This window comes from Salvelinus fontinalis, chromosome 40, assembly GCF_029448725.1.
Source record: "Salvelinus fontinalis isolate EN_2023a chromosome 40, ASM2944872v1, whole genome shotgun sequence".
Lineage (NCBI taxonomy): Eukaryota > Metazoa > Chordata > Actinopteri > Salmoniformes > Salmonidae > Salvelinus > Salvelinus fontinalis.
This window is the reverse complement of record NC_074704.1, coordinates 28,814,643-28,838,831: the sequence shown is the minus strand read 5'-3', so window position 1 is coordinate 28,838,831 and position 24,189 is coordinate 28,814,643. Positions and strand designations below refer to the sequence as shown.

Sequence of the window (24,189 nt, the reverse complement as noted above, 5' to 3'; positions counted from 1 at the left end):
CACGGGATTCAATTTATCACGGTGTTGATGCATATTGAGGTCTTGGTGACCACTGATGTATGCCGTTTATTCAAGTATCAGCTGATCTTTACAGTATCTTAAATGTTTACTGTCATAAGAAATATACAGATTGAGTACAGAAAGCATGCAGAGCACTATTCTTTTAGATTATATATTAAATATTACAGGTATTATTAGCTTCTATTCGGTTGAGACAAGTGGCAAGTTTGCAGTATGTGTATGTATTGCATCAAGGTTGTGTAAATAAACATTTTTTATCATGACTACCATAGAAAAATCCAAAGACAATCCTTTTGCATATTTTTATTGACTTTTTAAAAGCTGAACTTATTTGGTTTGATGGTCAACACCGATTGTTCACAGAACACATTTAATGTGAATTTTGCAGTTTTGGCTGAAAGCAAAGTTTTTGAAATGTCACTGGTTTAAATGACTCAATTCCATTAATAAAATGTGTTTACACTTTTATGACTGTCATGAATAGGCTAAACATGTATAAATAGTTAAGGGTCTACATACTATTAATATGTATTTCATCATTTACATTGAAATTAGGTATTTATAAGGATTAAAAAGCATTTATAATGGCTTAATCATGAAAGTTGTGTAACCAAAAAATGCTGGTCATATTCTGTCTGGTCCATGTGCGGGGCTGCCCAACCCTGTTCCTGGAGAGCTACCCTCTTGTAGGTTTTCGCTCCAACCGCAGTTGTAACTGACCTGATTCAGTTTATCAACCACCTAATTGTTATAAATAGGGTGGGCTAGATTATGGTTGGAGCAAAAACCTACAGGACGATACCTTTCCACGAACAACGTTGAGCATCTCTTTAAGATATGAAGGATTGGAATAAGGACGTGATGTTGAGCAAGGTCGTTGAAGCTTGTGCATTCAACATTATTAGCACAGAATGTCAGGCTACATACAGTACACACAAAATATTGAAAAATAAACATTTATAGGAAAACTGAAAGTAACAACATTGCAGAGCTTCAAATCTAGGTGGAACTACAGTGCCTTTGGAAAGTGTTCACACCCCTTGACTTTTCCCACATTGTTGCATTACAGCTTGAATTTAAAATGGATTAAAACAGATTGTGTCATGGGTCTACACACACAATGCCCTTTTTTTAACAAATTAATTAAAAATGAAAAGCTGAAATGTCTTGAGTCAATAGGTATTCAACCCCTTTGTTAAGGCAAGCCTAAATAAGTAGATATTTTTTTTGCTTAACAAGTCACAGTAGTTGCATGGACTCACTATGTGCAATAGTGTTTAACATGATTTTTGAATGACTACCTCATCTCTGTACCCCACAAATACAATCATCTGCAAGGTCCCTCAGTCGAGCAATGAATTTAAACACAGATTCAACCACAAAGACCAGGGAGGTTTTCCAATGCCTCACAAAGAATGGCCATGATACTTGGTAAATGTTTAAAAACAGACATTGAATATCCCTTTGCGCATGGTGAAGTTATTGCACTTTGGATGGTGTATAAATACACCCAGTCACTAAAAAGATTCAGGCGTCCTTCCTAACTCAGTTGACGGAGAGGAAGGAAACCGCTCAGGGATTTCAACGTGAGGTCAACAGTGACTTTAAAACAGTTAGAGTTTAACGGCTGTGATAGGAGAAACTGAGGATGGTTCAACAACATTATAGTTACTTCACAATACTAACCTAAATGACAGAGTGAAAAAAAGAAAGCCTGTACAGAAAAAAAATATTCCAAAACATGCATCCGGTTTGCAATAAGGCACTAAACTGAAACTGCAAAAAAATTGTGGCAAACAAATGAACTTTATGTCCTGAATATTGTTAGGTTTGGGGGAAATCCAACACAACACATCACTGAGTACCACTCATCATATTTTCAAGCATGGTGGTGGCTGCATCATGTTATGGGTATGCTTGTCATCGGCAAAGACTAGGGAGGTTTTTTGGGGATAAAATAAAACAGAATAGAGCTAAGCACAGGCAAAATCCTAGAGGAAACCCTGGTTGAGTCTGCTTTCCAACAGATGCTGGGAGACAAATTCACATTTCAACATGACAATAACCTAAAATAAAAGGCCAAATATACACTGGAGTTGCTTACCAAGATGACATTGAATGTTCCTGAGTGGCCTAGTAACAGTTTTGACTTCGGATTCAAAATCTATGGCAAGAATTGACAATGGCTGTCTAACAATGATCAACCAACTTGACAGTGCTTGAAGAATTTTTTAAATTATAATGTGCAAATATTGTACAACCCAGGTGTGTTAAGCTCTTAGAGAGAGACTAATCCAGAAAGACTCAGCTGTAATCGCTGCCAAAGGTGATTCTAACATGTAATGACTCAGGGGTGTGAATACTTGTTAATTAGATATTTCTGTATTTCATTTTCAATACATTTGCAAACATTTCTAAACCATGTTTTCAGTTTGTCAGTATGGGCTATTGTGTGTAGATTGGTGAGAAAAAAAACTAATTTAATCCATTTTGAATTCAGGCTGTAACACAAAATATGGAATAAGTCAAGTGGTATGAATACTTTCTGAAGGCACTGTATACCCACAGCAGGATTGTCAAATACACAACCAATGTTTTTATATACTGTATATTGTGTGGATATAAGCGTGCCTCTTGCCGTGACGTAGAAAACGCTTTACATTTCCAACTGCCACAGTTATACAAACCCTTACAAATTGATTCTGCTCAGAAAATCACACGTCTACAAAAAAAAAAACACTGTTCAGAAGTCTCCAATACAAAAAGTTGCGCTGTGTGTACATTCCTGCAAAAAGACCAGAAGCGTGAAATGTAGCACTGGACTTTTAGGTTCTTCATTCCTCTTTCAAAAGTAACTTCTTGTTGAACTTCAAGTCGGAGTAGTTTTCAGCGAGTAGGGTGGAACGTGAGCCGATATAATTTAAGCCAAGCTCCTCTGCCGTGGCTTGATCCTCAGATACAGCTAAAAATAAGAAAATACAATTTTAAAGATCATATAACTGTGGTAAGCAGGGGGCTGAGATTCTCATTTAGATGTCTCAATTTAGATTCAGCATTACTACATAATATTCTTAAGTGACAGGATTTCCCCCACTAGTTAAAGAAATCTATTAATCATTGCCAGATGTGGGATGATCTCCACATGTGAAATGGCAGACGAGTTTTTGTCAAGGAGGTTACGCATAGAGCTGGTAGGTCTTTACAAGGCATGCGTGACTAAGAAATGTTAGCGTTGCATAGCACAATGTATTACTTATACAACTAATATAAGGACAGGACATTAGACGGGAGTAGAAACTAACGTGGGCATTGTTTAATGCGTTTCACAGGACAAAACATTCCCAGCATTCCAACGTAGGTAAGCAGGAGGGTGTTACAGGTGCCCTAAAGGGACAAACTAGAATATCAATACACAACAGTTAGATTTTCCCCAGTCTTCTAATCAGAGAAGTAGACCCCCCGAGGGTAATTTCTTCCCAAATAGATTGCAAGTTGCACTTTTCACAGGGGCACAATTTTGGTTTTTAGAAGTGGGGGTGACATAATTATTCTTATACATTTTTCTCCAGTTGGATAAACACTTTAAGCAGCCTACCCGACCGCTTGGAGGCGTACGCATGGTCATAAAGCACACCGTTGCCTCGTTTTGTACCCTCCGTCCCCAGTCTCCGTCCCCGCCCCTGCTTTTCACTGAACATGTTCTTCGAGCCTCCAGCACCGGGGCCAGTATTCACAACATCTCAGAGTAGAACTTTTCACATTTAATTTGCCAAAATTGATCACTTTAAGCAACCGGTCGATTATTTGCTTTATACGCAGAGCTCACCCTGTTATAAATCGGGTTTCTAGCTCTACAAGTTGATAAAAACACCTACTGTCATTAATAAGTTCACCAACAGTTCCGTTTGCTAATTAAAACACTTACATTTAGAACGCACTACAAATGTTAGGCTACAAAGGCGGCAAAGTGGATTATGGTAAAGTTAGTTTGAGGTTGGAAGTTAGAGATATATCTCTAACTAGCCCCATAGAGCTGAATGTCTGTCGAATATCCAACCTCTATGTAGGCCGTCATTGTAAATAAGAATTTGTTAACTGACTTGCCTTAGGTTAAATAAATAAAAACACGGTTGTCAGTTTCTTTTGCTGGCTACACAGACATAATTATTGCATTTTGGCAGATGGGGATCAATCATCCAGGGCGAGGTAGAGAGAGAGGATTGAAAAACAATTATGAACTCTTTGGTAGAGATGCTGTGAAATTCCACTGGAGCAGTGTATGCATAACCTACTAGTAATTACCCTGTTTTGACCCTACACTCAATACAGACTGGCATTTATTTTGCGATGCCCGGCCATTAGAAGTGACCGGAGTTTGTTGAAGGCTCGCCATTTAATGGGAGTTTTACAGGTATATGGACAGATCCTAGATCAGCATTCCTCCTCTTAGACGCTTTGTGGAAATGGCCCTTGGTCAAAACCACTGGATATGTGTATGTCCACTTTTCCTATACTAAACCACTGCTCTGAATACAATATGGAGCTGCAGCCCACAGACAGACACTATTGCTGGATTCCAAATTGACTGCTCTTCACCCTGCCTATGATTTCTGCCACATTTCTTACACCTATCCAATCATTTCAGATCTACAGGAGTGCCTATGGCTTAGGAACTAGGGGTGGAGCATATGTGTGGCCAGGCTACTCTCTCCTGCTCACCCCTAGCAGGTTCCTTGGAATGTAGCCCTCTCGGTCTCCGCAGCGGGCCCACCACCACTCGATCTCGTCCTTGTCCTCGCGCCGCAGTACCGTCATGCAGTCGCCTTCCTGGAAGGCCAGCTCGTCATCGTCCTCAGCCTCGTAGTCCCACAGGGCGTACACCACCCCACGGTTCATGATGCCCATCTTCTCCTGTACACCTGCATCGACACAGTCACACCCACCTCGTCAGGAACAAGCCGTTAAGATTCCATTTCCGCTAAAACGTGTTATGGAGGGCAGAATGTTAGAGTAGATGAGGGTAGCTACATTTTGTAAACAAGCGGAGGGGTCGAGTGCAACACGGGAAAAGAGTAATAGGCACACTGATTGTTTTGAGCAAATAATGTTTGTGCTTTGTCTCCAGTCAGAGAACACTAGCGGTCTCACCGTAGAGGAACTGGGAGCACTGTGCGTAGCCCTCCTCCATCTCCTCGCACTTGTCTGCCGCTGTCTGCATGTCACTGTAGGTGGTGGCGAACACAGCAGCCCCGGACTCCACCAGGAACTTACACACCTGCACATTGTTACAGGAGGCCGCACAGTGCAATGGAGTCCTGGGAGAGAGACAGACACGGAGAGGTAGAGTGAGGTAGGGATGGAAGAAAGAAAGGGAAGGAGGTAGAGAAGAGGGCAGAGGGAGAAGGAGATAAGGTGGGCGAGTTGGAGGAGATGAGAGCAAGAGGATGGGTGAGGGGAGTGAAGGAGGGGAGAGATAAAAAAAAACAATAACTCTTTAATAATAGTGGGCGACTGGATAACATCAGCCACATGAAAACATTGGATGTGACGTGCTACTGGTTGCTGGGGGTGACAACAGGTTTTATAAAGCCACTGTAAAGTGACAACAACCACTATAAAGTTACTGTAAAGGGACAACGGCAACTAACGTGACAATGGCCACTGTAAAGTGACAACGGCTCACCAGCCATCGCTGTCGGCAGCGTTGGAGTTCACGCCAAACTGCACCAGGAACTTGACGATCTCGGTGTGGCCGGCACAGACGGCGTTGTGCAGGGCTGTGATGCCCTCGTCATTGGGTAGGCTGGGGTCATCCACCTATAAGGCGGAAAGTTAATAGGCTTCAAGACATTTCCTAGAAAGCGGTCAGTTATCGGTCTTTACCCCTTACGGTTGATTTGGGGAGGGATTAGCTGATCTTAGATCTGTCCCCTAAGGGCAACATGGTTGAGGTTAGGATTTGGGTAGGTTTTAGCAGGTCCTATAACTGTGCCTAAGGGCAACTTCTAAGCTAAGCATTTTGATGGCCATAGACCAGCATTTCTTGTTGCTTAAAGAGTACTACTTAAGCATTACTTGCAGCGGCATTGCAAAGCCTTTGCTTATGGGATGTCTACGTGGAAGAGTCGTCTGTGGTATTAACATTGAAACAGCCGAAATTAGCAGGGCTAATGATGTAAAACTCACATCACTGAGAATCTGACCAACAGCCCTTTGACTCCCCACCTCCCTTTTCTTCCCACCGCTATACTATCTCTTCAATTAAAAGGAGTGGGACTACTCACGTCATAGATGACCCTCTGCACCAGATCATACTCGCCCTCCAGAGATGAGTCCAACAGCAGGGCCAGGGGGTTAAACTTGACTCGCATGCCGTGGTCGATGCGCTCCGAGCCGACCTTCCGCAGGTTGGTCCTCTTGCCCTGCAGGAGTGGAGTCGGAGTAGAGGAGTGTAGATGTTTCACAATTAGAATATAAATGCAGTGACATCTGCTAGCTATGGTCATCGAAATTGTTAAAAGGTTTTAAAATGAATTATAATAAATGCAACAGTTGGACAATGGATAAAGATCCTCCAAACTTTTAGAATTTGTATTATCCATCAGATATTGACTAAATTATAGCACATAAAACATTTTACTGGCTCAGACAAATCATGAATGCGGTTCAGGGACTTGTGGAAATGCAGGTATTCAATTTGTCCAATATATACATTTTAAAATTGTATCAGGTATTTTTTTTTTGGTGTGTGTTAAAAAATAGAATTATATGTGCATCATATGCATAAATACACTGGATGTACTTGCATATATGACCCATTAACATAAAGGGGTGGAACAGGGCTGCAACCACCTGCACTGTCTAGACTGCTTCATTAATTACTGTTGTCACATTCTCTTGCATAATTCAACAAGTGTGTAAATAGCAGGATACCCTCGGATAAAAAAAATAAACACGCTTGCTTTAGAATACACCCGTCTAAACATACTTTACATTGTTTGCGAAATTGGACATAATATCACTATAATCCGAGTGTTTATTTTCGGGAAGTTGCTTTATTTCAGGGAAATCTAATTCGTTAACTATTTTGTTATCTTTTTTCCTCAACTGGATTAAATTACTACTTTTCAATTTCACAAAAACACCCATCAAAATAAAGTTATATTTATTCACTTTCTTGTGACGTAAGTGACGAGACTGTTAAATCCCAGACAAAGCTTTAGCGTTCTTCTAGTCAACAGAAAGCCAATGTACTGTATTCCATTGAGCCCATTTCAGCCATTACCGGGGTGTGTTTGACAGGTCATTACAAACATTTCCACAGTCGTAATGTTAACCGGAAAAAATTACAGGCACAAGCAAGAGTATGAAAGAGTCGCAGGAGTAAAATGAAAACCATCAATCAACTAGATTTAAGTGACGAGTAGGGCTGTGGCGGTCATGAAATGTTGTGAGCCAGTTATTGTCATTCAAAAGACTACCGGTCTCACGGTAACTGACAGTGAGTTAACAAACATGTTGAACATCTCCAGGCCTCCAAGCATACAGCCGAATACAAGCCGCTGATGTGCTTTGGAACATCTAAACATTTTTTTTTTAAGTCTAAGACATCTATTTAATATACACTATCACAATAAATCCATTATTTATTTTAGGCAGGTCTAAAACATTATGATTATGAAGAAAATATATTTCAGAAGAACAGAACAGATCTAGGTACGTTATTTGGCTATGCGCCATAGGCTGTAGGCTAGTTCATTTAGCAAACAAGATATGTTTATAATTCCTATGCTATTATTTTATACAGTATTACATGGTTTTATAGTAATAAGAATGGAATTTAACTTAGTGCGCCTTCGGAAAGTATTCAGACCCCTTGACTATTTCCACATTTTTTTAATGTTACAGCCTTATTCTAAAATTGATTAAATATTATTTTTCCCCTCAGCAATCTACACACAATAATGACAAAGCGAAAAGTGTTTTTAGAAATTGTTGCCAATATCACATTTACATAAGTATTCAGACCAGGGACTAGGAGGCTAGCCAGGATCGAGGGAAAGATGAATGGAGCAAAATACAGAGAGATCCTTGGTGAAAACCTGCTCCAGTGCACTCAGGACCTCAGACCGGGGCGAAGGTTCACCTTTCAACAGGTCAACGACCCTAAGCACACAGCCAAGACAACGCAGGAGTGGCTTCTGGACAAGTCACTGAATATCTTTGAGGGGCCCAGCCAGCCAGAGCCCGGACTTGAACCCAATCGAATATGTCTGGAGAGATCTGAAAAATAGCTGTGCAGCAATGCTCCCCATCCAACCTAACAGAGCTTGAGAGGATCTACGAAGAGGAATAGGAGAAAACCCCCAAATACAGGTGCGCCATGCTTTTAGCGTCATACCCAAGAAGACCCGAGGCTGTAATCGCTGCCAAAGGTGCTTTAACAAAATACAGTGTAAAGTGTCTGAATACTTGTGTAAATATTTTTTATACATTTGCTAAAATGTATAAAAAACAGTTTTTTCTTTGTCATTATGGGGTATTGCATGTAGATTGATGAGAAAATGGAAGCATTTTATCTTAGAATAAGGCTGTAAAGTAACAAAATATGGAAAATGTCAAGGGGTCAGAATAGTTCCCAATGCACTGTAGCTGAATAAAGCAAAGGATATTTTTCCTATTCCGGAGCGAGTGCACATATGAAGTGGCTATGTTGAGCGTAAAACTGATCATTTGAAACAGGTCCTATACGCTAGATTTAGCGTTATTTGACAACTTTAGTTGTGAATGATACAAACCTTAGAATGTCTCAAATCAAAACATACAGTGGGGAGAACAAGTATTTGATACACTGCCGACTTTGCAGGTTTTCCTACTTACAAAGCATGTAGAGGTCTGTAATTTTTTAATCATAGGTACACTTCAACTGTGAGAGATGGAAACTAAAACAAAAATCAAATTGTATGATTTTTAAGTAATTCATTTGCATTTTATTGCATGACATAAGTATTTGATCACCTACCAACCAGTAAGAATTCCGGCTCTCACAGACCTGTTAGTTTTTCTTTAAGAAGCCCTCCTGTTCTCCACTCATTACCTGTATACCTTGTTCTCCCCACTGTATATGGGCTGCATGTTAAGCTATTGATGATTTGAGAAAGTCGCAAATAAAGCTTGCGCCCTTGTTCCTAGCCTCAGACTGCACATGCTGTCCTCTCATCAAGCGGTCATATTTTCACCCATCAGACTATTATCAATTTAATCTCGTTTTGACTAATACAGTACCAGTCAAAGGTTTGGACACACCTACTCATTCCAGGGTTTTTCTTTATTTGTACTATTTTCTACATTGTAGAATAATAGTGAAGTCATCAAAACTATGAAATAACACATATGGAATCATGTAGTAACCCAAAAAAGTGTAAAATGTACTTAGTCAAATTAGTATCGATTTAGAATGAATCAAATGGCCTTATCAAATGGCCAGGAACAGGGGCAAAAAACATCTGCACTCGAGTAGTGAATGGAGGCCGCTTTCCTGCCATGGCGGACTGTTAGGCTACTCCAGATTTATAGTGGAGCATGTGCTTAATATGAGCAGCTGAAAATAAAATATAGTAGCAGTATCCTCTTTAGTGGCAACCATCAAAACCCTGCTTTCCCACTGGATTACATATAGAAAAGTCTGGGGTTATAAGAACACGCATTTCATATAGAGGCCTATGCGTATACATAAGCTCCAATATACGTATTGGGGTTTTGAAAGATTCATCACCTCAGAAAGCGCTGTCCATTTTGTTGCGTTAGGCTTTGAAACAACACCCACAATGACCATGTTTTCCAGTGAGTTTCAAGCTGTTGCTGAACTTCTTTCTTCAAATTGACCAATCACAGTGAGGTGAGTTTTAAAAGCATGATACTGTTCTGATAAACGTTGGATGTGATTTTCCACTGCATTTATGTCAGAGTGGTTCGACTAGAGGGACAATAGAGCGCTGAGTACCAGGCGAGTTGGGTACCCCCAACGCATGTCCAGAGTGCATAAGAGGAGATGACCGTGACTCGACGGTTACATGGAATTTTACTGCGGTCATGACTCGTGACTGCCGTTGTGGAGGTAATATGGTCACCGCAACAGCCATACTGACAAGTGGATTTGACACCCTTCAAACGCAGATGGCTGAAAAAGACAGATCCTCAGGTGGCCGTATATGTTGTATACAGTTGAAGTCGGAAGTTTACATACACTTAGGTTGGAGTCATTAAAACTCGGTTTTCAACCACTCCACAAATTTCTTGTTATCCTAACCGACTTGCCAAAACTATAGTTTGTTATCTACTTTCTGCATAATTCTTTCAACAATTGTTTACAGACAGATTATTTCACTGTATCACAATTCCAGTGGGTCAGAAGTGTACATACACTAAGTTGAATGTGCCTTTAAACAGCTTGGAAAATTCCAGAAAATTATGTCATGGATTTACAAGCTTCTGATAGGCTAATTGACATCATTTGAGTCAATTGGAGGTGTACCTGTGGATGTATTTCAAGGCCTACCTTCAAACTCACTGCCTTTTTGCTTGACATGGGAAAATCAAAAGAAATCAGCCAAGACCCCAGAAAAAAAAATTGTAGACCTCCACAAGTCTGTTTCATCCTTGGGAGCAATTTCCAAATGCTTGTAGGTACCACGTTCATCTCTACAAACAATAGTACGCAAGTATAAACAGCATGGGACCACGCAGCTGTCATACCGCTCAGGAAGGAGACGCATTCTGTCTCCTAGAGATGAACGTACTTTGGTGCGAAAAGTGCAAATCAATCCCAGAACAACAACAAAGGACCTTGTGAAGATAATGGAGGAAACAGGTACAAAAGTATCTATATCCACAGTAAAACGAGTCCTATATCGACATAACCTGAAAGGCCGCTCAGCAAGGAAGAAGCCACTGCTCCAAAACCACCATAAAAAAGCCAGATTACGGTTTGCAACCGCACATGGGGACAAAGATTGTACTTTTTGGAGAAATTTCCTCGGGTCTGATGAAACAACAATAGAATTGTTTGGCCATAATGACCATCGTTATGTTTGGAGGAAAAAGCGGAATGCTTGCAAGCCAAAGAACACCATCCCAACTGTTAAGCATGGGGGTGGCAGCATCATGTTGTGGGGGTGCTTTGCTGCAGGAGGGACTGGTGCGCTTCACAAAATAGATGGCATCATGAGAGAGAAAATTATGTGGATATATTGAAGCAACATCTCAAGACATCAGTCAGGGAGTTAAAGCTTGGTCACAAATGGGTCTTCCAAATGGACAATGACCCCAAGTATACTTCCAAAGTTGTGGCAAATGGCTTAAGGACAACAAAGTCAAGGTATTGGAGTGGTCTTCACAAAGCCCTGAGCTCAATCCTATAGAGAATTTGTGGGCAGAACTGAAAAAGCGTGTGCGAGCAAGGAGGCCTACAAACCTGACTCAGTTATACCAGCTCTGTCAGGAGGGATGGGGCAAAATTCACCCAACTTATTGTGGGAAGCTTGTGGAAGGCTACCCGAAACATTTGACCCAAGTTAAACAATTTAAAGGCAATGCTACCAAATACTAATTGAGTGTATGTAAACTTCTGACCACTGGGAATGTGATGAAAGAAATAAAGCTGAAATAAATCATTCTCTCAACTATTATTCTGACATTTCACATTCTTAAAATAAAGTGGTGATCCTAACTGACAGAATTTTTACTACGATTAAATGTCAGGAATAGTGAAAAACTGAGTTTAAATGTATTTGGCTAAGGTGGATGTCACACAAACAATACATCAGTCAAAATGGTTTCCCAATACCAAATATCTCACCATCCATGTACCCCAATATCCATACCAGCACAACTTTTAGTATGTTTGGCTAAAACATGACCTCATACTATGTAGTACGCTAGTATGGGGTATTTGCTGTGGCTACATACCGGTGGCATAGTGACCTGTCCCGCGACCTCCGGAGCCTTCATGTTGAGGGTGTCCTCCCCCAAGTCCTGCTCCCCCGCGCTGGGGTATGGAGGGGGTGGGTAGGGCGGGTACTCCTCCAAGTAGGCTTCTGGCTGATGGGGGGGCGGGTGGCAGGGCTCCAGCTCCTCTTCCTCCAGCGATGGGGGCATGGTGTGGCTGGAGGAGGATGAGGGCTCTGGGATGGGCGAGCGAGGGGGCACCTGTGCGTCTTCCTCGGTCTCAGCGAGGGACGCTGCAGCGGTGAAAACTTGGGACGTACCAGTGCGGTCTGGGGCTCCACCGGCACTGGCCCCCTCCTTCCATGTTCCTCCACCTTCACCCTCGTAGGGGGACCCCAAAACAGTCTCCATGGCGGCCAGTGTGGTCTTCTGGTAGAGAAGCTTCTGGATGTTGGGCCCCGCGGGGCCCTCAGGCTCTGTGATGGAGCTGCGCTTCTTGAGGGGTCGCGGGCCATGGTGCAGTCGGCGGCGCAGGGCTTCCAGGTCGGCGTCGCTGGGGTGCCGGTGAGGGTGCGAGATGAAGGGGAGTAGCTTGGTGGGGCTGAGGGGACGAGGGGCCCGCTCCGTCTCCTGGCCCCACTGGCTCTCAGGGGCCGGAGACGCCAGGCCGGGACCCCCCTGGTCCACCTCGAAATCTCCGGCCCCCGAATAGGTGGAGTCCTGGAGGAGTGACTGCTGCCCCCCACTGCCTGAGATGACTGGCTTTCCATACACTATCAGAGAGAGAGTGAATGGTCAATCTAGCATGCTAACACAATCACCATTAACATCTTTTAAAACAGTGTAAGTTTGTTAAGTAGGGAAATTTAAGGCAGGTATTTTCCAAAACAATAACAGAAAATGCAGAATGATTTTAACAAATTACTTAGTTTAGTAACATAGTAAAGATCCAGGAGTTACAGGAGTAGCCAAGACACTACAGTAGCCCACGGCTCCTTCTCTCACCTCTGGGCTGCGTGCGTGTAAGAGTGCCCCCGCCTGTCCTGGGCTGTTGGGTGTACATGGAGTAGATGGAGGAGGCCGCCACCGTCTGTGGCTTCTGGAGAACAGGCACTGCTGCTGTGGACTCTGGAGGATCCGGGGTGAAGGGGCGCACCGTAGCCGCCGGAGGAGCCTCCTGCTTGGGGGGCAGAGGCAGGGTGTGGCTGTGGATGGCGATGGGCGAAGGTGCACACAGATGGAGGGAGGCAGACGGTTTTGCCTTGCCCGGGAAGGTGCCCGTGCTGTAGGGCGGTTTGCCGAAGGTCGGGGGCTTGGTAGGGATAGGAGGTGGCACCTTGCCGAGAGCCTTACCACCCGCCTATCAAGTCAAGAAGATGGTAACATACATAGTATGATAAATTAAATGCATAATAATATAACTGCAACAATGTCAGTTAACAGATGGTTTTATCCAATGCAACTGTTCAAACACATATCCAGTATTAAGTATGAGGGCCACGAGGAAATCAAACCTACAAATGGTGTTGCAAGTACCACGCTCCAACCAAAAAAACAATACAACCCTGTATATCAAAAATGCATTTTTGATGAACATGGCAAAGGAGCATCTTTTAAGTATATTGTATGAACGTTCCTAAAAATGCTTCTGAAAATCAGTGCAGTACCTGGGTATCCCTCAAGAGGTCCTCGCTGCTCTGATTGTTCTGTGAGTGGAGGGGAGCCGGGGCGTCAAACATAGAAATGTGACGGCCCTTTTGGTCCTTGAGGGTCTCGGCATCTCCTGCAACCGCAGAGGAAACCACATCAGAACATTATCTGAACCATATGACATTTACATTATTAAAACCATAGGACATCCAAATCAGAACATTATTTGAACATTATCCAAACCATATGACGTCCATCAAACATCAAGATGATCAGAACCACATACACATCACAAATCACTGTAACCTGGAGCCAGTCTTTATTTTGAATATATTCCCAGCATCAGTTTAATAAAACACTACACTACATCTCAGGGGGTGACCTGACATTCATTTCTAAATTAATGAAATAATATGGCCTTCGCAAGAACTCCCTTCATTAATTCAAAATTGCGCAAATTTCTATTAGGATTTGTTCATTCATGCAGTGGAACTGACCCCAACCCTGTTTCCTAGCCAAGTCGGAGGAAGATGGTTACCTGAGCCCTGTGAGGAGAGGCTGGACATGCGAGGCAGAGTAGAGGACATGCCATGATGACTGCCGCTGGACTCTGCACTGGAGCTGGACCAGTCGGACAGCTTAGACGTCTTGGATGACTGGAAACCTGTCAGAGCTAGGAGAAGTGTTAACACATGGAAAGAGCACTTGAATTGCAAAGGCAGATATACACAATCTGCTACTACACAGTTACACACATGCACACTAACACAGCCACAAGCGCACACATACAGTCACAATTGAACACACAAAGTAAAATCATCCATAACGAAACAACATTCTTACCTGAGTAGGGTTTAAGCGGTCTAGGAGGGGCCTTCATGGAGGAGTCTGGCGTGGGTAAGGTGGTGGTGCCGTCGGGGTAGGCAGGCTTGATCAGCAGCTCCTGTCGGCTGGGCACCGGAGGCCCTGGGGCCGCAGTGGAGGACAGGATGTAAGGGCCCACAGCCGCCACCCTGGAAGGGCCACATGGCTGCAGGGCCTGGCTCTTTGTGGGGACCTGGAGAGAATGTTTGGGTAACACATTATCTAAAGTTAGCAGGTATGAATCTTTATTAGTTGTTATTAGCATGTATGAGCCTTTATAATATCTTATTATGAGCCGTATATGTTATGTCACCCTATGTAGGCCAGGGATGGGCAACTGGCGGCCCGCGGATCAATATCCATATTTTTTTTAATAGAATAATAATGTTTTTAGGAACTCAGTCGGGGTCTCAACTATCTGCTGTCGCCGCTGTCAAGAGGGGGCTGCTAAAATGTTTTACTTGCATGGTGGTGGTGGTGGGGGGGGGGGGGGGGGGGGGCAACAAAATATTCCTCCTGCGCACATCACATGTATCTCATGGACTGTCTCGCATCGATAGCCCCGTCTATGAACTGGAGTGGTGGTACATTTCCCTGGCCCCATTCCTAAGCTTAGTTCCAAAAAATGTGGTCTGATGAACACTGCCCTAAGGGAACAAATAAAGCTTTTGAACCTCGACCTGACTCACGGGCAAGTTCGCCTTCTGCTGTAGCGCTGCCTTCTTCTTCCACAGGCGTTCGCGGAGTTCGGCCACTCGCTTGTCCATGGTGGCCACCTCCAGGTTGCGCTTGCTCAGGCTCTCACGCTGCTGTTGCAGCTTGGCACTCTGGTCCTGGTTCAGCTTATTCCTCAGCTTAAAATCGGGGGGAGAAGGGAGAAAGAGCTCGAGTCAGCGTTGTGTGTGTATAGCGATTTTCCCACTACTGAGACGAGCCAAACCAATCTCTACTGAGTTTGCCTGGTTACATACCCACCATAGTTGCTGGAACCGTGCTGAAAAGGACAGTGTGAAAAGAAAACTTCAGAGCCAGCAGTTTTGTTCTGGGGGTTATACACGATATATACACACAAAAGTATGTGGACACCCCTTCAAATTCGTGGATTCGGCTATTTAGGCCACACCGGTTGCTGACAGGTGCATAAAATTGAGCACACAGCCATGCATAAAAATCGTCTGTCCTTGGTTGCAATACTCACTAACGAGTTCCAAACTGCCTCTGGAAGCAACGTCAGCACAAGAACTGTTCGTTGGAAGCTTCCTGAAATGGGTTTCCATTGCCGAGCAGCTGCACACTGGTATCTGGAGCAGTGGAAACGCGTTCTCTGGAGTGATGAATCACGCTTCACCATCTGGCAGTCCAACCAACAAATCTGGGTTTGGCAGATGCCAGGAGAACGCTACCTGCCTGAATGCATAGTACCAACTGTAAAGTTTGTTGGAGGAAGAATAATGGTCTGGGGCTCTTTTTCATGATTTGGGCTAGGCCCCTTAGTTTCAGTAAAGGGAAATCTTAATGCTACAGCATACAATGACAATCTAGACAATTCGGTGCTTCCAACTTTGTAGCAACAGTTTGGGGAAGGCACTTTCCTGTTTCAGCATGACAATGCCCCCATGCACAATGCGAGGACTATACAGAAATGGTTTGTCGAGATCGGTGTGGAAGAACTTGACTGGCCTGCACAGAGCCATGACCTCAACCCCATTGAACACCTTTGGGAATTGGAATGCCGACTGTGAACCAGCCCTAATCACCCAACATCAGTGCTGTGGTTATGATGTTATTTTGCAGAGTCTACCTGTAAATGCCACAAAAAGAAACTTCTGTGGAAGCAGACAAATCTGATCTTCTCTTACCTGCAGCTCCTTGTAAAGACGCTCCAGCTCGCCGGCGGAGCTCGGGCCGTCATGAGAGGGCTCCATCTTGACGCTTTTCAGGGTCTCCAGCTGCCTGCTCAGCTCATCCACTCTCGAGACGGCCACCAGGAGCTCGCACTGCTTACTCTTAAACAGCCCGTTCATCTGCTCTATCTCCTCCACTATACAGCCAGGCACACACACGCACACGCACACGCACGCAAATCAACAAACACACACAAGCACAGACAGACATGCACGTTAGTCAAATTTGAAAAGTAACATTTAGAGAATGCTAATGATGTGTTAGGTCAAACCAAAATCGAATGTTCCGTTAACGTCAATATTTTATCTTAAACCTAAACATGTTCTGTGAACGTCTGGTGTGGTAGATCAAAAAAATATAAACATTTGAGAAATGTTTTTGCTAACATTCCACCAAATTGAACCTTCAGGTTCCCATAACCGTCAGGTGTACATTCTCGGGAACACACAGATAACTGGACAAAATAATATTCTGGATACCTAAACCTGGAATCTTCTTTTGAACCAAAAGTAGTTAGCTGGTTGTACACTGTAGGCCTAAGCCAATCAGCTAAAAGAAAATGTCAAGTGTGTCAAGTAGGAAAAAAAACATGTCACCCAGAAAGTCCTACTCAGCTCCTTCCCCAAACCCCTCTTCATCGAGTGTCTTGACTCCTCGCTCTCCCATTGGCACTGACCCAGTTTGCTGTTGCTGAGGCGTTTCTGCTCCACTTGACCCTTGAGGGCCCGCACCCGCCGCAGCTTGGTCTCCTGGTTCTCAGCGTTCTCACGAAGCTGCCGTAGTCTCTCATGCTCTGACGCCTGCTGCTGCTGCTCCTGCAGCTTCACGTAGCGCAGACGTTGCTCCTAGCCGACCAAACAAGAAAACATTTTCAGGTTAAAGTTTTTAATAATACCCACATGGTGTATTAAATGTAGTCAAAGTAGTAGTATTTGGTCCCATATCCCTGGCACACAATGACTACACAAACTCAGCATTTTCAGTTTGTTTTGGGTATCTTTTGTATCATGTCTTGCCCAATAGTAACTAAATAATGTATTGTCATTTTGGAGTCACTTTTCGTGCATGTGAGAATAGAAGATGTTTCTGAACACTTCTATATTCACATGGATGGTGCCATGATTATGAATGAATCCTAAATGAAGCATGAATAATGATGAGTGAGAAAGTCAGAAGCACAACGATGATTTCCCCCCTCTCTGAATAAGAGCGTCAGCTTAATGACTCAAATGTCAAATGCTAACCTTCCCTGTTACTGGTAATGGTGAGAGGTTAGCATCCTTTAATGTAGCCTTTGTAACCTTCTAACTCAGTGTAGAAGAACACACAGCCCTTCCCGTGCCTTTAAAGAAAAATACTTGTCTTTATTAATTGAGCTTAATAAACAGAAGGCAGAGGAGACAGTGGAACTGTCTAGGAAGAAACCTTGACAGGAACCATACTCTAGAGCAGGCCTATTCAACTGGAAGCCTATGTCAAGCTAATAAGAAAGGGAAAGAAACAACTTGTTTTTATTGGACATTGTCTCATCTAGACCCCTGCCATATAGGCCCATCTGCCTCACGCTGGCCTAGACATGAGACAAGGTGAAGAATTAGATGTCTTGACCTTATTTAGTGGCTGTACTCCTCTGCCAAACGAGTCAACGGGCTTGTTTGACATCGACTGCACCCTTGCATCATAAATAACTACTGATTATGATTTATAGCCAAGTCGGTCAGTCACAAATTACCCACAACTTATCATGCTGATACATGGCCAATGTCTTGCCCTACCTTTGAGGCCAGGAGCTGCTGCTGCAAATTGATCTGCTGCTGTTGCCGTGACGCCAACTCCTGCAGCTCCGAGAGGGTGATGTCCATGCAAGGTGGTGCCACCTGGGGGCGGGGGGGGGGGGTTAATGATGACAAATAATGTGTCACACCATACCATTTAACCATCGGCTTCTATCTTCCTTCATTTTACTGTAGTACCGTTGTTGCACTCACCCCATTCTCCACGCATCGGTCCACAGGGACCTTGACCATGTTCCTTTTAGCGGAGTGATCGGAGACCCTTGGTCCGCCTATACAAGACAAAATACAGCGGTTTTGTGAGTGTGTGTGTTTATATCTAACTGTTGGAGAGGGACGTGCATTATACTTCACAACTGATCATGGGAAGTATAAAGAGGTAAGAAGCTAATTGCTATTTGGGGAAAATTCCACATTTGGAGGCATCTCTGCTAAAAGGGGGCTCCAATTTGTTTGTGTATTACAGTCTGTTTATGACCAAAGTTGGAACAAACGTGACCGGAAAATCGACACAAGACCCGAGCACTGCACCATTAATAGGGGTCATACTCTGAGGATACGGGATGAAAAGGACAAGCATGAGTTGTAGAACTGCTCATTATGTAATAACTGGTTGAGCAGCCAAAGAACCAGGCCTCTTCCACACAGCTGCTCTTCCCGTGCCAGTGTCTGACAGTTATGCAATGCTGTTTTGCGAACTCCTTATATGGGTAACCCAAAAAGGCTGATCCCTTTAATAAGCTCTTTGGGGGTCACAACTCAGGCTTATGAGTTATACAACCCAAATTCTACACCTTATATGGTAATAACGGCACAAGCTAAACAGGGAGCCAAGCCAGACTGGTTGTAATTGACTACAATCGTGTCCCAAGAACAAATAATAAAGCCTTTGTGCTGTGATACCCCTTGCACTGTTCTGTTGCGTAATATGGCTTTGTCCTGCGTAGGGGGCCGTTCCAAGCAACTAGAAACCCAAACACATGGAACTACACAAGGTTCTCAAGTGACCAGAGAGCTTTGGTTAAGAAAGACATGGTTTTCTGTTGTTTTCAAGTTGCATAAAGGACTAAATTATGCGGGGGCATCACATAGTGATACCATTGAAAAGAACATGTCCTTAGCTAATCGTCTCATGAAAACGTAATGCGGATATTCGCAGAAGAAATTACAAGCACAAAACTAAAATCACAGCAATGAAAGTAGTGTACTGTTCCCTATGGGCTCACTTTAACCATTAACACGGGCGTATTCATTACACCGATTCTGTTGCAAAACGTTTCTTAAACGGAAGCAAATGGAACAAAAACGGAGAGGGACCTACCTGAATTTGTCCAATATAGACATGTTTTGCTTTGTTTGCTTCCGTTTGGTTCTTAAACGGTAAACGGTTTCCGTAATGAATACAACCCAGCTGAGAGGGCGGTTAACGGTTAGCATGCTACAGTACCTAAGACTACAAGGTGAAGTTGTTAAAAACCTGTTTGGGATAGGGGGCAGCATTTTCACTTTGGATGAATCGTGTGCCCATAGTGAACTGCCTCCTACTCTGTCCCAGATGCTAATATATGCATATTATTATTACTATTGGATAGAAAACACTCTGAAGTTTCTAAAACTGTTTGAATTATGTCTGTGAGTATAACAGAACTCATATGGCAGGCAAACTTCCAAACAGGAAGTGAGAATTCTGAGAAGGGTCGATGTTAGTCATCGCCTATTCAATTCCCTGTAATATATGGATCTGTTTGCACTTCCTACGCCTTCCACTAGATGTCAACAGTCTGTAGAACGTGGAATGAAGCCTCTAGTGTGATGTGGGGCCGGATGGCAGCTATTTGAGTCAGTGGTCTGGCAGAATGCTAGTTCCTGGTCATGCGCGCTAGTCATGATATGGCCATGTGTTCTATTACTTATACAGACATAAAGAAATGCTCCGGTTGGAACGTTATTGGATATATATGATAACAACATCCTGAAGATTGATTCTCTACTTAATTTGACCTGGAATATAACTTTTTGAAGTTTTCGTCCGAGTTCGCCTGGACCGGCGCCAGCGTTTGGACATGTGAACTAAAAGTGCTAGCAAAAGTAGCTAATTGGACACTAGTAATGGACATTATCGAACAAAACAACGATTTATTGTGGAACTAGGATTCCTGGCACTGCATTCTGATGAAAGATCATCCAAGGTAAGGGAATATTTATGATGTAATTTCTGTTGACTCCAACATGGCGGAGAAATGTTGTGTATTTCTGAGCGCCGTCTCAGATTATTGCATGGTATGCTTTTTCCTAAAGTTAAAAAAAATCTGACACAGCGGTTGCATTAAGAACCAGTGTATCTTTAATTATATGTAAAACATGTATCTTTCATCAAAGTTTATGATGAGTATTTCTGTTATTTGACGAGGCTCTCTGTAATTACTCCGGATATTTTGGAGGCATTTCTGAACATGGCGCCAATGTAAACAGAGATTTGTGGATATAAACATGCACATTATCGAACAAAACATAAATGTATTGTGTAACATGATGTCCTATGAGTGTCAGCTGATGAAGATTATCAAAGGTTAGTGATTAATTTTATCTCTATTTCTGCTTTTGTGTGACTATCTTTGGCTGGGAAAAATGGCTGTGTGTTTTTTGGATTTGGTGGTGATCTAACATAAATATATGTTGTGTTTTCACTGTAAAACATTTTTGAAAAATCGGACATGATGGGTAGATTAACAAGATGTTTATCTTTCATTTGCTGTATTGGACTTGTTAATGTGTGAAAGTTACATATTTCTAAAAAATATTTTTGAATTTCACGCGCTGCCTTTTCAGCGGAATGTTGTGGGTGTTCCGCTAGCGGAACCCCTGGGCTAGAAAGGTTAAAGGTGCTTACACATGTGGAAGCTTGGTGAATTGCAACAGGACTAGGCTGCATTCAAAACAAATACCCCCCTCCCCCGCATCCCATTTCCCCGTAACATGGTGGAGATTCGCACTTGAACCTTTTACTTTCGGTTTTGGTCCACCACCTTCAAACAGCAGTAACAACTTTATTTTTTGTTATTGAAAATATATTTCACAGCGATTTAGACACTACAATGATTCCCTACACTATTCAGTGTTTGCTTTCTCACAAACTGAAATTGAGTGAAAAGTGTAGAATTTTAGCACCCAGGAAATGACAGAGCAACTTCTACATTGGCCACTTGACCTGATTTCCCCTAAACACAGCCACAAAATCAAAACAGCTTTCCCCATTTTGACAACAGATGCCGGCCTAGCAGGATAGGCGAATATCAATAGGCGAATATCACAGCCAATCACAACACTGGCGGTAAGTAATACTGTGAAACACTATCATTACACTATTACTGCAGATAATGTACATAATATTTCTGAAATTACAATGCAAAAATAAAATACAAATCCCATGTGTAGCACCTTTAAAGTGTTAAAGTGTTAAATATTGTACATCATATGGGGGTGTGTTCAAAAACTGGATTGTGTTATTACAACCACAACGGATCCTATGACAATAGTGCCACTGGTTTATGGCAAGTTCATATAAAATATACAAAATATAGAAGAAAACGCAAAAGAAGGATTAAGGATGGCTAAAGAATCTTTCTGCCACGCATTTACATAAGCCTTAGTATGTGTGGGCCATGTGGCACATAGGGTGGCATGGCATTGCCTGTGGCATATCATCACCACCACACACAGGCTCCATCATGAATGGCATCCTATTCCTTATTGTGTACTACACAGTGACCAGGGCCCATTGGCCATTTGGGACGCAGCCAGTCAGAAAAATCCTGAGTTACCTTTGGGCCTGAGAGAATGCAGGCAAGGCAGAAAATTAGAGTGTACCCTGTTCTTAAATAACTATGTTCCCAGCAGCCGCAAAACATTATGGCGATTTTAATTATCTCAGCGATGTTTAGAATGCTTGGCACTGTGCCATGGTCAAAACCACATGCATCACCAAATAACATGAAGATATACAATCTTATCACTCAATTTCTTTATCATTTTGAGTTTTTACTTCACGCGACAGTTATTCTAATCCTTATACAAAGCAAAATGATTGAATTGATTTGGAGAGAAAAAAGTAAAATCCAATTGTGACCATGTAACAACTCTAAGATGGTAACAATTGTATTGAAATTCATCATCCCAACAATGGGGACTAGGAAGTGTGTCTGCCAGTTAGAATAGTAGCTGGCTGTATTGACTTTGGCTCAACTGTAATGGACTAGAACATTGTGTACACCACACACATAACAGCCAGTAAACACACCTGCCTACCCAGGCTTTCCCATGTTTCAGGCTACGCTTGACACATTCAGTTACCACACTATTTACCATCCAGGGTACTGGTGGTGGATGGGCATCGATAAATGTGTGTTTGTGGCTCTCACCTGACTCTCTGCAGGGTGCCCGGTCATGGCGCAGGAGGAAGCGCACCTCCCCCCTCTGCTGTCCCCAACACTGGAGCACGTCCAGCATTCGCTCTCCGTCGCCAATGGCGCGCTCTGGTGTGACAAAGAAAGATGCCTGAGTAAGCGGTTCTTGAGTCCAAGGCACGGTTCCATTTTGGTCCCTTGCCTCTTACCCCCAACCTTTACCCCTCAGGTATTCACATCTGACGGGATAGTGATACTGCTTTTACCTATTACGTCACCTTTAAGATTAGTGAACACCAAAGTTGTAGGGGCTAGGGAGTGAAATGGAACTGGGCCAAAGTTGACATTGAACAAGATTTTTTGGGGTTCCTCCTACCCACCACTGAAAACCTTTGATTGGCTTCATTCAGTTCAACACTTGGATGAGTGCAGCCCCGCATAACATCAACCTAGAGTAAACACTGACATCAAAAGTTAGCCAGGAAGTGTCCTGCCTGGTCTAGCAGTGATACCACAGCCTCACACATGACTACGGTGTCGGCATGGGTTTGAATCTGGCCCATGCCCTTCTAGCACCTCTCCTACTTTACTGTCTCGTTTTACTGTCCAATAAACTTGATCCTTAAGTAGTTGTCACTTTACGACAAGTTTAAAAGGCATAAAATTGAGAAGACTGAGTCACAACCGTTCTGAAACTCACCTGAGCCTCGCCACATTTCAGCTAGGTAGCATTCTCCCTCCCCCGGCTCCTTGCACAGCTCCACCACATCACGACACAGGGTTTCCGGGGTAATGGGCACCTCTGTGAAATGCTGGTCATTGTTGCTGAGGTACACGGTGAGGAACATCTAAGACACAGACAGTGGAAAATAGACCATTAGAACAGTGTTAGAGAAGATTGGGATCCAACCCCAGACAAAGACTGAGCCAATTCAGAAACCCCCACTGCAATGGGTTTTAGTGAGAACAGAATAAGTAGCACACTAGGTCCCTGTTCTATTTGAAACAAACAGATGGTCAATGTCTATTTTGGATCCAAAAATCTTACGGGGAGTCATTTGTCAATGTGGTCTTTTTTCTAATAGGGGCAATTCCACGATAATGGAATTGCGCTGAGACTGATATTTTTTACTTAAAATGTATGCCAAACGAAAACCATTGATTTAAAAGTTTAACAAACCACACAACTCTATGCACAAGGACTACTTTTAACAATTTACATACTGAAAATTATTTACTGAAAGGACTGTGCAGATGCAAAGTTTGGTAACAGAATTTCAGTTAAATCTCCCTCAGTTTGTGACCACGTTTTCTGGCCACAAAAATCTGCTCCAAATTAAGATTCAAAGATGTCTGCAGAAAGAATGGGATGTCAGCTATGACATGACACTGAGTAAAAAAAAAATGTATTTTGGTTATTGAACTGTATACATTAAGTGAAGTAAATTTACACCCGGTAACAGAATTTCATCATGGGTCCTTGACCTATGCTACACAGAAATGCATAAATCCTAAATCCATACACAAAGGTGCAATATCATCCTTTGCATATTTATGTATTACTCTACACACTGGCTATTATTTTAATGAGCTCCACCACCAAACAA

General features: G+C 42.9%; 1 protein-coding gene across 2 annotated transcripts in view; it reads right to left on the bottom strand.

Annotated features, from left to right (window-relative positions):
• Nucleotides 1–309: 309 nt before the first annotated feature.
• LOC129839118 (apoptosis-stimulating of p53 protein 2-like) overlaps nt 310–24,189 on the bottom strand; it is a 41,885-nt gene continuing 18,005 nt past the window's right edge. For both annotated transcript variants that reach the window (XM_055906384.1, XM_055906386.1), the window contains exons 2-18: nt 23,283–23,430; nt 22,598–22,711; nt 18,375–18,451; nt 18,162–18,263; nt 17,063–17,231; nt 16,341–16,522; nt 15,171–15,335; nt 14,461–14,674; nt 14,156–14,290; nt 13,635–13,750; nt 12,973–13,327; nt 11,989–12,740; nt 6,306–6,443; nt 5,705–5,838; nt 5,170–5,336; nt 4,741–4,940; nt 310–2,983 (exon numbers count right to left, since the gene is read on the bottom strand). In XM_055906384.1, coding sequence (XP_055762359.1) covers nt 2,942–2,983; nt 4,741–4,940; nt 5,170–5,336; nt 5,705–5,838; nt 6,306–6,443; nt 11,989–12,740; nt 12,973–13,327; nt 13,635–13,750; nt 14,156–14,290; nt 14,461–14,674; nt 15,171–15,335; nt 16,341–16,522; nt 17,063–17,231; nt 18,162–18,263; nt 18,375–18,451; nt 22,598–22,711; nt 23,283–23,430 — 3,210 coding nt within the window. In that variant the 3' untranslated portion in view covers nt 310–2,941. The remainder of the gene's footprint in view (nt 2,984–4,740; nt 4,941–5,169; nt 5,337–5,704; nt 5,839–6,305; nt 6,444–11,988; nt 12,741–12,972; nt 13,328–13,634; nt 13,751–14,155; nt 14,291–14,460; nt 14,675–15,170; nt 15,336–16,340; nt 16,523–17,062; nt 17,232–18,161; nt 18,264–18,374; nt 18,452–22,597; nt 22,712–23,282; nt 23,431–24,189) is intronic.